The following is a 12,502-nucleotide window of genomic DNA, read 5'->3' as shown; positions in this document are numbered from 1 at the left end:
GTCTCTCACAGTGGACATGCACCTACGATGACAATTTCACCCCTCCATGATTTCTAAGTGGGAGAACTTGCAAAATAGCAGGGTGTTCAAATACTTATTTTCCTCACTGTATGTACTGTAGCCAAAGGAAATTACAGGTGTCAAAAATGAAAATTCACACTTTACTCACCCTCATGCCGTTCTAAACATGTATGACTTTCTTACTTCTGTGCAACATAAATAAAGATCATTTGTGCTGGATGTTCTTTTCCATGCAATAACAATGAATGATGACACAAAAGCGCCATAAAAGCAGGTATCATTTGAAGCCATTATGATACATTTTTTTTGAGGATTTTTTTTCATATTTTTTCAACCCTTAAGACTGAGATTGCAGAAAAGCGAAGGGAAGTGCAGCAGAGAATCAAGGACAAACAGGAAGAGCTGGAGGAGCTGAAACAGGCTTTTGATACACTGAAGGTAAGAGAAACCACTGCAGGAGCAAACATTGGATGGACAGGTAATGGAGATAAACACACATTAATTAATCTGTACAGTTTAATGAACAGTTCTGAAAACAAGTAATAAAAACTCAGTGAGTGTTTTAGCGCAATTTTCTCACATCATGGGATCACAACACTAAGAGATAGTAAATGAAAGAGAAAATAAGTTGCTCGAGAATATAACTTTCTCTTGAAATTCAAATGAACTTTCTGAAAAAAGGCACAATCACTTGACTAGGTGAACATCATTTTTTTTATTAGCTCATTATTTTTTACATCTTGTGTTCACTATCCTCGATTTTCTCTGTATCAGCTTCCTTTTCTGCTTTGTCCTCTTCAGATTCTTCCTTCTTTTCTGCTTGACTATTGGCTTGTGACTTTGTAAACTCTTCTTCTGCTTTCGAGATATTTGCCAAAACATCCTCTGAAAGCCACGAGTCATCGTAGAAATCAGATACGCCTGATGAGGAAGCCGTTGGTGTGGATGTCGCCATCTTTTGTCGCTTTGCTGAACGTTCTTCCATTTATTTTGCAACAACCTCTTGTCGTTTTCTCATATATTCTTGCTCCTTCTCCAAATCTTGATCGATACCTTCATTGATTTCTTGCCGTAATTCAGTGGAATTAATTGTGCTCATGACTCTTGTGAATACCTTCCTTACGTATTTCTAGAAATTTGCAAAAAACTGAATTTTTTCTGGAATTTGCAGGAAATCCCAAATCTTTTCCTGGATTTTTTTTGTGCGTTCCCGAGATTAGACCTTCTTTAACATAATGCCGAAAACCCGAAGTCTCTAGGTGGTCTGGTTGAGGAGTAGATAGAAGTGCAAGATTGGTGCGCACAGACAGAACAGAAATCATGAGTTAACAATCGCAATTTTGTCCGGTGGAAAATTGCGCTAAAAATATGTTTGGCCTGTTGATCAAATAAAAATAGTATCAGCAAGAAATCTCACTGAGAGATTACCAATAAAGAGATAAGTGCACAATAGTATAGCTTTTTACATGTTATTGGTAGAATTGACGCTTTACTGGACCTCAAATTATAATTGTTTGTTATTGAATAAACTATAAATTTGAATGTAACAGTTTTTCATTATAGCTTAAAGAGAATATATAGAGAACCACAAAAATCAGCTGCTACTCTGAATGGATGTAACTGACAGAGGTGGACAGTAACAAAGTACATTTACTTGAGTACTTAAGTACACTTTTGAGTATCTGTACTTTACTTGAGTATTATTTTTTCTGGAAAAACTTTTGTCTTACTTTTTACTCCACTACATTTCTGTCAAGGCCCTTGAGTAGAAAGTTGTAACGTCAGTCAGGGCATGATTTTGGTTGCATGGGGTTGCATTTTGGTTGGAAATGAAAGTCAGGTTGACGTCAGAACCCGATGTCAGATTGACGTCAGAACCCGACTGATGTTGGTTTCTGACGTCAACCCGATTTTGGGTTTGGTCTTCTAAATGGGAATTTTGTCATTGTTTTGGAGCACACTAGCTAATAAAAAACAGTAAGGCTAACGTATTCATACTAAATGCCAAAAAACGTTTAATAGGGCACTATTTGAGGGAACAGCCATTTGGGTGTCCGAAACCATTGTGGACGTTATTGAGTGCACTCAATCTCACATTCAATCCCACTACTGGAACTGTGTTCTAGAAATAAATTGGATATTGATATGAGGGTAGGTAGGCAGGCATAGATTCAGAGGCATAAGGTACTGTATTACATACAACAATGCAACAATAATAAAACAATGCATTGACATTTACTTTTTACTTCTGATACTTAAGTACTTTTAAAAACGAGTACTTTTGTACTTTTACTTAAGTAAAAATCGGTCTTTATAACGTTTACTTGTAACAGACTAATATTTGACCAGTAGTATCTGTACTTTCACTCAAGTAAGGAAGTTGTGTACTTTGTCCACCTCACTAACTGAAGACACTGCATGAGGTCAGTAGGGAGAGATGCCAGCTCACTCTGCCTTTAACAGTGCTCTGCACAGGCTGCGTTAGAGGAAAACCAAAAGATCTTCACTCAGCTGATCCACACCATTGAGAAAACACGCTCTGAGGTGGCAGATCTGATCAGAGCACAAGAAAAGATGGAGTCTAGTCGCGTTGCCCGACTTTATGAGCAGTTGGAGCAGGAGATTGATGAGCTCCACAGGAGAGATGCTGAGCTACAGAAGCTTTTAAACATGGATAATAATGTTTCTTTCCTACAGGTAATTGTTACTTCTTGCTATACACACAACAACCTTATGACCCTCTGGTGCTCCTCATTTAGGGGTCCTACGCATAATCCTCATGGTCACTATAGGTTTAACCCCTCATTAATGTGTGCTTTTTTGTGTATTTTGTGTATTTTCATTTTTTTTTTTTTTTTGTATTTCCTGTGATTATTATTTTTTTTTTTTTCAAATTTCAAATCCAACATAAATATATAAGTTTTTTTTTTTTTTTTTTTTTCTCAGCAGCATTTTCAGTCTTTTTCTTCAGTATCTGCATCTGTGAACTCACCCAGCTTACCTGTCAATCAACACACTAAACCTGATCTTGTGAGGAAATTTCTTTCTGATCTTAAAGTGGAATTCCAGAAATTTGGCAAGGAGGAATACAAAATAATTTCAAATGGTGAGAGAAAATATAAATCAATATGATTACACACAAGTGAACCATTCACATAGATTATCAATAATAATGCACCATTTCTGTATGTTTACAGTTGCAAATATTCAGTTGAGGTTTCCTTTTGTGCCAGTAACCAGCAGGCATTTTCTACATTGTAAGTGACTCATACTGTATATACATTTATGAACACAATGTTGTAAATCGGTGGTGAATTGATTTAAAAATGATAATAATCTGTTCACTCCAAATTACAAGGTAATGTACACATTTCTGGTTTTGCGTCTGTTTTTATCTTCAGATTTTCAGAAGTTTACAATGGACACCACCACTGCACACAGTGAACTCCGCATTTCTGAAAACAACAGAGAAGCAACATGCCGTGAGACAGTCCGACCGTATATTCAACATCCAGACAGATTTGATTTCTGGCCCCAGATACTATGCAAAGAAAGTATATCTGGACGCTGTTACTGGGAAGTTGAATGGGAGAAAGGGATATGGGGGGTCTGAATTGCAGTTTCATATAAAGGGGTGGGAAGAAAAGGACAGGATCGTGCGCATTGGTTTGGACACAACAGTAAGTCTTGGAGCCTGGAATGTTCTCCAACTCCCTGTATCTGGCACAACAACAAAAAAACTCAGATCTCAGGCCCTCTGTCCTCTAAAATAGGTGTGTATGTGGACTACAAAGCAGGAACTCTGTCCTTTTATGAAATTTCCGACACGATGACTCTCTTACACAGAGTCCAGACCACATTCACTCAGCCCCTTCATCCTGGGTTTTGGTTCAGTACGTCTTCCTCAATAATTCTGTGCGACCTCTGAGCTGTGCTGCCTTTGCTGTTTATGAAATGTTTGTGTGATGTGACTTTTATTAAGAACATATCACAACATTTTTGTTGCACATAAATGTTCTATGCTGTGAGAAGCTAGAATATTGAAATGTTTGAAGACATGAGTTATATACTCTGCCTACTATTATCATTTACATTTATGTTACTTTTTTTAAACAAATATTTTCCAATTATGTAAGTATTAACATGTTAATGTTTATTTCTGTAGAAAAAGATGAATAACCAAAAATATTAAAATGGGTCTTTTATCTAAAGAATATGATATGAATAGGAATGTATGTTATGTATATGTTTTTATTTTATATGCATATAATGTTTGTGGTCAAAAGTTTACCTTGCAGAACCTGCAAAATGTTAATTAATTTAACAAAATTAATCATACAAAATGCATGTTATGTTTTATTTAGTACTGTCCTGATGCTTACATAAAGTCCACAAGACAATATAAAAGTTGAATTTATAAAAATGACCCTGTTCAAAAGTTTATATCCTTGATTCTTAATACTGTATATTAATTGAAAGGCAGAGATCTGCAAGATCAAACAATGCAAAAAGTAACTCTTGAATAACCCCCCCAGTAAAAAAGTACATTTACCTGAGTACTGTACTTAAGTACACTTTTTGAGTGTCTGTACTTAATATTATTATTATTTTATTAATAGAGTATTATTTTTTATGGAAACTGGAAAAAGACAAATATCGTACTTTTTACTCCACTACATTTCTGTCAAGGTCCTTGAGTAAAAAGTAGTAAGTCAGTCAGGGCATGATTTTGGTTGCAGGGGTTGCATTTTGGTTGGAAATGAAAATCGGGTTGACGTCAGAACCCAACGTCAGATTGACGTCAATTTACAACGTCTGTCCAATGTTGGAGATTAATGTCAATCTGACGTTGGATTCTGAAATCAACCTGATTTTCATTTCCAACGTTGGGTTTGGTCTTCTAAATGCAAATTTTGTCATTGTTTTGGAGCACACTAGCTTAGCCTATAGATAACAGTAGGGCTAACATATTCATACTAAGCAATCTCTGATTAACATAAATATTATTAGTCTTCTCGACTAGATGTCATCCTTTTTTTTTTTTTTTTTTACCTTGTAGGATGTTACAACGGGGTCGCTGTGTCCTCACTTTGCATCAACTCCGTCGGGAGTTATATAATAATATATATTTTGCATATGGGAAATTATTCTAATGTTGTTTCATGATTTTATTTACAAAGGCTACTGTAAATATTTGGCCTAATTTACATGCCTTGTAAACATAACATATTTACTACAGATATGCAAGCACGCATGCACGCACACACACAGCCCTTTGTCTATTTTTATTTTTTTAAATATTTTTTGTATATTGTTATTTCCTATTTACGTATTCTAGTTTTATTCTATTATCTGTGTCTTGTCATTGTCATTCTGTTTGTGCTGAAGCTTCTGTCACCAGAACAAATTCCTTGTGTAAACATACAAAGCGCTTTCTGATTCTGATTCTGAAGTCACCATGAAATCAGAATGGAGTGTTCCCTCATAATCTTGAATCAAAACAACTTCCCCTCCCTCTTGTATTCTTGTTGAATTTTGAAAGAAAAATTGGAAACACCTTACAATAAGGTTTCATTCTTTAACATGAACTAACAATGAATTGCACCTCTACAGCATTCATTAATCTTTGTTAATGTTATATTTCAACATTTACTTTACATCATTAAAGTTAAAAGTTGTATTTGTTAACATTAGTTTGCACTGTAAACTAACATGAACAAACAATGAACAGCCATATATATATTTTTAATTAACTAACGTTAACAAAGATGAACAAATACAGTAACAAATTTATTGCTCATGGTTAGTTCATGTTAGTTAACTAATGTTAACAAATGGAACCAAATTGTAAAGTGTTACTGAAATATTTTATTATTATTTTCAATTTATTATGTTAAAATATTAAAACATCAACTGAACTATACATTATATTAAGTCTTATTTACCTAAGAACACTGGTTGTATACTCTACATATTAAATATAGGGTTGAGAATTAAGGAATTTAGGACCTGGATTGTTCATAATAGTGTGTTCATAACATTTTTGTCCCTTATCTGAAGAATCAGTGTATTATGAGGCACAGTTACTGTAGCTAAAGGGAACTAAAGGTGTCAAAAATGAAAATTACTCACCTTCATGTCATTCTAAACATTTCATACCAACATAAATGCAACATAAAGGAAGATCATTTTTGCTGGTCGCTCTTTTCCATGAAATTGTCAGGGTTCTGCCCTGACCAGGGCCGGCCCTGACCAATTTGCTGCCCTAGGCAAGATTTTACCTGGTGCCCCATGCATCACAGCCCATTTCACCCCGTCATTGTGTTCATGATTATTTAGCCTATATATACAGTATATATATATATATATATATATATATATATATACAGTGAGGAAAATAAGTATTTGAACACCCTGCTATTTTGCAAGTTCTCCCACTTGGAAATCATGGAGGGTTCTGAAATTGTCATCGTAGGTGCATGTCCACTGTGAGAGACATAATCTAAAAAAAAAAATCCAGAAATCACAATATATGATTTTTTAACTATTTATTTGTATGATACAGCTGCAAATAAGTATTTGAACACCTGTCTATCAGCTAAAATTCTGACCCTCAAAGACCTGTTAGTCTGCCTTTAAAATGTCCACCTCCACTCCATTTATTATCCTAAATTAGATGATCCTGTTTGAGGTCGTTAGCTGCATAAAGACACCTGTCCACCCCATACAATCAGTAAGAATCCAACTACTAACATGGCCAAGACCAAAGAGCTGTCCAAAGACACTAGAGACAAAATTGTACACCTCCACAAGGCTGGAAAGGGCTACGGGGAAATTGCCAAGCAGCTTGGTGAAAAAAGGTCCACTGTTGGAGCAATCATTAGAAAATGGAAGAAGCTAAACATGACTGTCAATCTCCCTCGGACTGGGGCTCCATGCAAGATCTCACCTCGTGGGGTCTCAATGATCCTAAGAAAGGTGAGAAATCAGCCCAGAACTACACGGGAGGAGCTGGTCAATGACCTGAAAAGAGCTGGGACCACCGTTTCCAAGGTTACTTGGTTGAAGTGATTCGTGGAGCAGCTCTCAAGAGGAGAGACGGAAAGCTGGATCAACTTTCACACACAGCGGAACATTTTCATTTGAAGGTAAAACCAATGGTTGCCTGAGGCATCTTCTCTGGTTCACGCATGGGAATCTATAATGCAAATTGTAAATACAGCAACATAGTCTAAATCTTCAAACTTAATAAAAAATTAATATGAATATGAACTTTCCAGAATCACTCTGCTTCTTTTGAATCCGAGGAGTCATCCAGTATGGATATATTTGATGGATTGAGAAAATCTCTCTCTCTGATCTAAAACAACATTTTGAACATTTTTGTCAGGAGGAGATTGATCATCTCTGTTGACAAGATAATCCATCCTACATCAAATCATTTAAGGAATTCTCACTCAAGTTTTTTTTCATTTTTTTTCTTCTTTTTTTCTTTTGCACTACATATACAGCATGCAGACTACAGTATTAAACTCTGTTCACTTATAGTGGCAAGAATTCAGATTTTCAGACTTTCATTTCCAACCCCTGGAACCAAAATCATTCCCTGACTGATGTTACAACTTTCTACTCAAGGACCTGGACAGAAATAGAGGAGTAAAAAGTACAATATATTTGTCTTTCAAATGTAGTGAAGTTAAAGTAAAAAGTTTCCAGAAAAAAAATTATAATCAAGTAAAGTACAGATACTCAAGTGTACTTAAGTAAAGTACTCAAGTAAATGTACTTTGTTACTGTCTGTGTGTGTAAGTATGTGTGTGTATTTGTATTTATTTATGAGTTACTGATCTTTTATTTACTTGAGATGGTTTTAACCGGACCTCAGTACCAATTTCGTTCGAGATCATGTATCATGTTTTTGGAATGACAATAAAATCCTTGAATAACTGACATTATGTATCCTTGTTTTACTTTGCGAGTAATAAAAAAGGAGTACAAGTATGACAGGAAAATTGTTTTTTGTTTGTAAAACAAAACTTTTTAAAATAGGTTATTAGGTGTCTATGTTTACCTCTGAATTAAAACAAAGAATAGCCTACCTAAAATTATATTAAATTAATTTCTTTCTTTTTTTGCCCCCCATCTGTTTGTTAGCTCCTTGAGTTGGAAGAATTCAGCAAAATCTGAGCAGAGCAAAGGGTTTCACTTTCTTTCTTTTTTTTTGGTCCCTTTAACACATTCTGTTATCTTTACCTACGTCTACTAATTCTCAGAGTGTTAGTAGAGTATTAGTAGACTGGTAAGGTTAGGTTTAGAATAAGTTGACATGTAGATGCAAAGCTACTTCTAGTCAGAATGTCTGTTGGAGGAGCATCACAATAAAGAGTTTGCAGATATTAAGCAGACACTCTACTCATTAATACGCTACTGAGAGTTAGTTGACATGTATCTTGCAAAGTTATTTATAGTCAACAGAATGTTCAAAAGGGACAATCAAAATTAAAGTGTTTCAAATACTAATGAAATATAGGCATATTAGACTTTTTAATTCTACAATTTTCCAAAATTGTCTTTATTAATTATATTATTTTTAGACAGGTATTATTACACAAACATTGTTCACTCAGATTTGAATAGGAAAGTTCTGAGGACTGAATAAAACATTTTATACAATGTAAATTGTCACAGTCAGGTAAAATGCGGTTCCCCATCCAGGGATTTTCTGACCTCTAGGAGCTCATAAAATTGTGATCTTCATGAAATTTAAATCTATAATATTTTTAAATAATAATGAATTTAAATTCAATAATAATACAAATATCAACAGAAATATTTCACAAGTGAAAGTGGAAAAATGTGAAATTCATTATATTTTTATAAGGTTAAAATTATTAACAATTTCACGGGGTACTTCAGGTAAATAACTGTTCACAGGGGTTCATCTAACAAAAAGGTTGCAAATCCTAAAGTTCTTTGTTATTTCAAAATGAGGCTATTATTGTTTGAAGCTTCATGTAGTACCTCTAAAGACCAATAGGGGGCTCAAGAGTTTTCAAAAACAATTCTGCGTCACCACCCCACAAATGGGAATTACGACATGACGCGCAGAGCGTCATCCGCGCAGTAATCACGTATTGTTGGTAACTAGCATGATAAAAAAAAAATGGCGTCTACATGGAAAATACATTTAACGATGGTTTATCTGATCGTCTTGTTTATCCTGGCCAATACCCAATCGAAACAAATAACCACGGTGAGTGATATTTCTTATATTTTGAGGTAGTTTAATGTATTTCTGTTGCATCACATGTGTAAGTTAGCTACACAAAATGCTTATCCGATAATAAATAACGGACAAGTTATTAGACATTAATTTGGTTTATAAAGATGCTTAAACCATTGTTTGTCTGTCACTGACACATTTAACGTTAAGTAAATATAATATTCACGGTTTATTTACCCAAAGCAGTGGCCATCAGCTTTGAAAACTTCAGGAAAAGACTGTCAAGTCAGAATCATGTAAACAAACGCGTTTGTTATTATATATGTTGTTTATTTCACAGGAGACCATCGTGTTAAATGTGATAGCGGTTAGTGAAAATAGCCAGACAAAGTACAGTGTACAGGTAATAAGTATTTTGGGGAATAGTGCATTACATCCATAAAACTGTTTTGTGAAGGAAAGATCATTTAAAATGATTTCTCATTCTTTCTTTCAGATTAATTTGAATATAGGTTTCTTGGACAATGAAACATTTATTAATGGAGCTCCTCTCAAGTCTACAGGAGTCACAAGGATGACGTGTCCTGCATTTTTGTGTATGCAATATGCATCTTTTTTTATTTATTAATCAAACGTATTGTTGATTTTAATATCTATTTAAGAGAAACAGTAACCATGATCATTTTTATTATTGTTCTTTGTGTTTGCAGTGCGTGGTTATAACGTGAGCTCTGGTAATCTGGCGGATGCGTTGGTCAGCAGTGAGCTGAGGCTGATGATCAATCAATCATATGTTCAGAATGATGCTGGAGAGCAGGTTCTGTTACTCCTCCTGAGTCAGGAGATAATCCAGTTGGCAGATGAAAAGGTTTTAACCGTTACCCTATAAATGATGACTGACGTAATTTAATTATTTGTTATACGGCTTTCACAGAGTAATTTTAAATTCAAAATTACAGCTTTAACGCTATGAAAAGAAACCAAACTCCAGCTTGAGGCAGTGCACACGAATGTGATCAAGCACTTGATGTCGTGTTTTGTAGGTTCAGCAGCCTGACGTGTGTGAGGTGGAGATCCGGTGGAACCAGAGCTCTGAGAAGATGACACTTGTCACCAATATTTACCCTTTATCAAGAAGCAAGCTCTCCGTCATTCCACGAGAGAATGACGTCTTGGTTACTGATGCGTCCATACACAATACAGGTAGATTATGTGGCGTGAAATGCCTCTTTGTAATCTGAAAAGTGACTGTGGTGCTTTAACTGAAAGAATTTCTATGTATTGTTTTCTTCACAGTTGAAGACCAAGTGCGTAACACCACTAGCCACTACCTACTCAAACATGCAGAGACCACCCAGGAGGAGATTGCAGCTCCAGGGAAACTTCCTGAAACACCCTTGCGGATGGACCCTGAAACCCTGTATGAGTCCAGAGAGGATGAGGAAAGGACTTCCGATTCAGTGCTGCTTGGGGTTCCTTTAAGTGGGTCCATATCCTCTTACAGTGTAAGTGCTTCTGCACCACCACTGTGAACTCTTGGGGTTTGTTAAATGTGGTATAGATGCTTCTCTAAACGGATCTGAGTGAAGCGGCTTCACAAACAAGAATAAAATGTAGGGCAGGACTTGACTTTGTCCATCGGGAATGGATTGTATTGTTGGATGTTTGTAGTTTGCTATGATGTCATTGTCATGTGAGTGACAGGATGCCCCGCCCTCGCGCCATTAAACGTCATCAGGGGAAGTTATTTTGATTCAATATTACGAGGGCAGATTAATAATAATAAAATAGTGATGTGCACGGATAAATCATTTATAGTAAATACTGTAATATTCCATTCCATTTTTTTTTTCTAATTTCCTGTTTCTCAGTAGTGTCATTTTCACAGACCTGTTGCATTTATTGTTATTTGGGCAGGTGGCGTGTCAGTGGGTTGTGGAGCTGAGGGATAAACTTCGCCGCTTCTGTTCTGATTCAGTCCCGCTCTTCTTCTTGATCATGTGGGTGGTGGTGGTTGGCGTTGCAGGCTCAGCTATCATCATTAAGATCCTGGATGTTCTGTTCCCCTCCTGTGAACACAGGTACAACTTGCACCAACCTGCCACTGGGTCTCTCAACAGACCCTATAATAAATGCACGGCCATATAGGTGATATTCGAATGATTTGATTTGAAGCACTGAGTATTATAACTCAATCAGGGTTTTTTGTTCACTTGGGACTATAGACCTGAGCACAGCTGGATTAGATCTCATCTCAAGAACCAATTAGAAGTGGCGTTTTATGCAGTCTGCTAGATAACATGTATGACTAATATGCAACATTTTTCTTTTCTGTCTTTCATAGGGGATTCTTTCATCTGAATCCAGAGACTCTGATGCCAGATGATGAAAAACAGAGTCTAATAGATAACATGGAGGGAGAAATACCAGAAAAAAGCATTTTGATAGAAAAGTGATGGACGTGTTCTCATCAGTTTGGCTATGTGGCTTTATTTGGTTGACAATACCAATGACTTCAGTGTAGCACTTTAAAAGAAAAAAAAAATCTCCAACATTTCCGAAAGAAACAGATTTCTATTTTCACATCTGCATCTGTGTGAAAGCATAATCATACTTTTTTTTATTCTTGACGACACTGTGCTTGGGGGGGGAAAGTGTGAGGTGGAATGGTAAAGGTGCACACTTTTAAATAAGCACAGTACCTTAAATGTCCCTGCCTTTTACCCCCACTAAACTGTTTGTTTTACGGTAATATGGTGAATTATCTTTACCTGATAAATGGAAATGACATGAAAAGGTGAAGGCTATGACACTAATGGGGAAAAATCCATCAAGGTTAATGTAATTAACCATCAAAATAATTTTAACAACTCTTATAATTTTAATATTATTTAAATGGATTTTTTCCTCATTTCTTACTGTTTTTATAGGCCTGTATGAAATTGCCTATGTTGCTTAATGTAATATTCATGTTGCTTGAGATATTGTGGTTAGATTAAGCATCAATACCAGCAATACATTTCAGCTTTGACCTGCACGAGTTAAATGAACACATTTTGGTTTGGGCAGTGGGTCAAACTTTTCAGTCATTTTAAGCATTTCAACTGGACATGTACATTTCATGTAGCCTTGCCATTGGCTGTTAATGAAATCTGTAATGTGTGTCATTCTGAAGCATGTTATGACTTGTTTTCTTCAGTTTTAGTAAATTCTTCACAAATTAGTTTAAATCTCAGTCATTTATGTTAAATAAAAACA

General features: G+C 35.6%; 2 protein-coding genes across 2 annotated transcripts; both read left to right on the top strand.

Annotated features, from left to right (window-relative positions):
• The first annotated feature begins 2,204 nt into the window (after positions 1–2,204).
• Positions 2,205–4,449, top strand: LOC311068304 (tripartite motif-containing protein 16-like protein). Its single transcript, XM_084090662.1, has 4 exons — positions 2,205–2,718; positions 2,968–3,127; positions 3,219–3,278; positions 3,423–4,449. Exons 1-4 carry the CDS (start codon positions 2,596–2,598, stop codon positions 3,632–3,634), a joined length of 555 nt encoding a protein of 184 aa, XP_083946788.1. The 5' UTR covers positions 2,205–2,595; the 3' UTR covers positions 3,635–4,449.
• A 4,669-nt stretch (positions 4,450–9,118) lies between these two features.
• On the top strand, positions 9,119–12,467 carry ginm1 (glycoprotein integral membrane 1). The gene is made up of 8 exons (XM_084090409.1): positions 9,119–9,274; positions 9,585–9,647; positions 9,741–9,840; positions 9,955–10,112; positions 10,288–10,447; positions 10,541–10,749; positions 11,162–11,325; positions 11,589–12,467. The coding sequence occupies exons 1-8, from the start codon at positions 9,185–9,187 to the stop codon at positions 11,698–11,700; spliced, it is 1,056 nt and encodes a 351-aa protein (XP_083946535.1). The 5' UTR covers positions 9,119–9,184; the 3' UTR covers positions 11,701–12,467.
• Positions 12,468–12,502: the final 35 nt, after the last annotated feature.

Source organism: Abramis brama, assembly GCF_963993115.1.
Source record: "Abramis brama genome assembly, chromosome: 18".
Taxonomy (NCBI): Eukaryota; Metazoa; Chordata; class Actinopteri; order Cypriniformes; family Leuciscidae; genus Abramis; species Abramis brama.
The sequence above is the reverse complement of the archived record's forward strand: the minus strand, read 5'-3'. Positions and strand labels throughout refer to the sequence as shown.

Coding starts and splice junctions, on each gene's coding strand:
- LOC311068304 (XM_084090662.1), top strand. CDS start 2,596: ATGGAGTCTAGTCGCGTTGCCCGACTTTATGAGCAGTTGGAGCAGGAG. Junction 2,719..2,967: donor ATAATGTTTCTTTCCTACAG/GTAATTGTTACT, acceptor TTTTTTTCTCAG/CAGCATTTTCAGTCTTTTTC. Junction 3,128..3,218: donor ATACAAAATAATTTCAAATG/GTGAGAGAAAAT, acceptor GTATGTTTACAG/TTGCAAATATTCAGTTGAGG.
- ginm1 (XM_084090409.1), top strand. CDS start 9,185: ATGGCGTCTACATGGAAAATACATTTAACGATGGTTTATCTGATCGTC. Junction 9,275..9,584: donor AATCGAAACAAATAACCACG/GTGAGTGATATT, acceptor TTTATTTCACAG/GAGACCATCGTGTTAAATGT. Junction 10,750..11,161: donor GGTCCATATCCTCTTACAGT/GTAAGTGCTTCT, acceptor TTATTTGGGCAG/GTGGCGTGTCAGTGGGTTGT.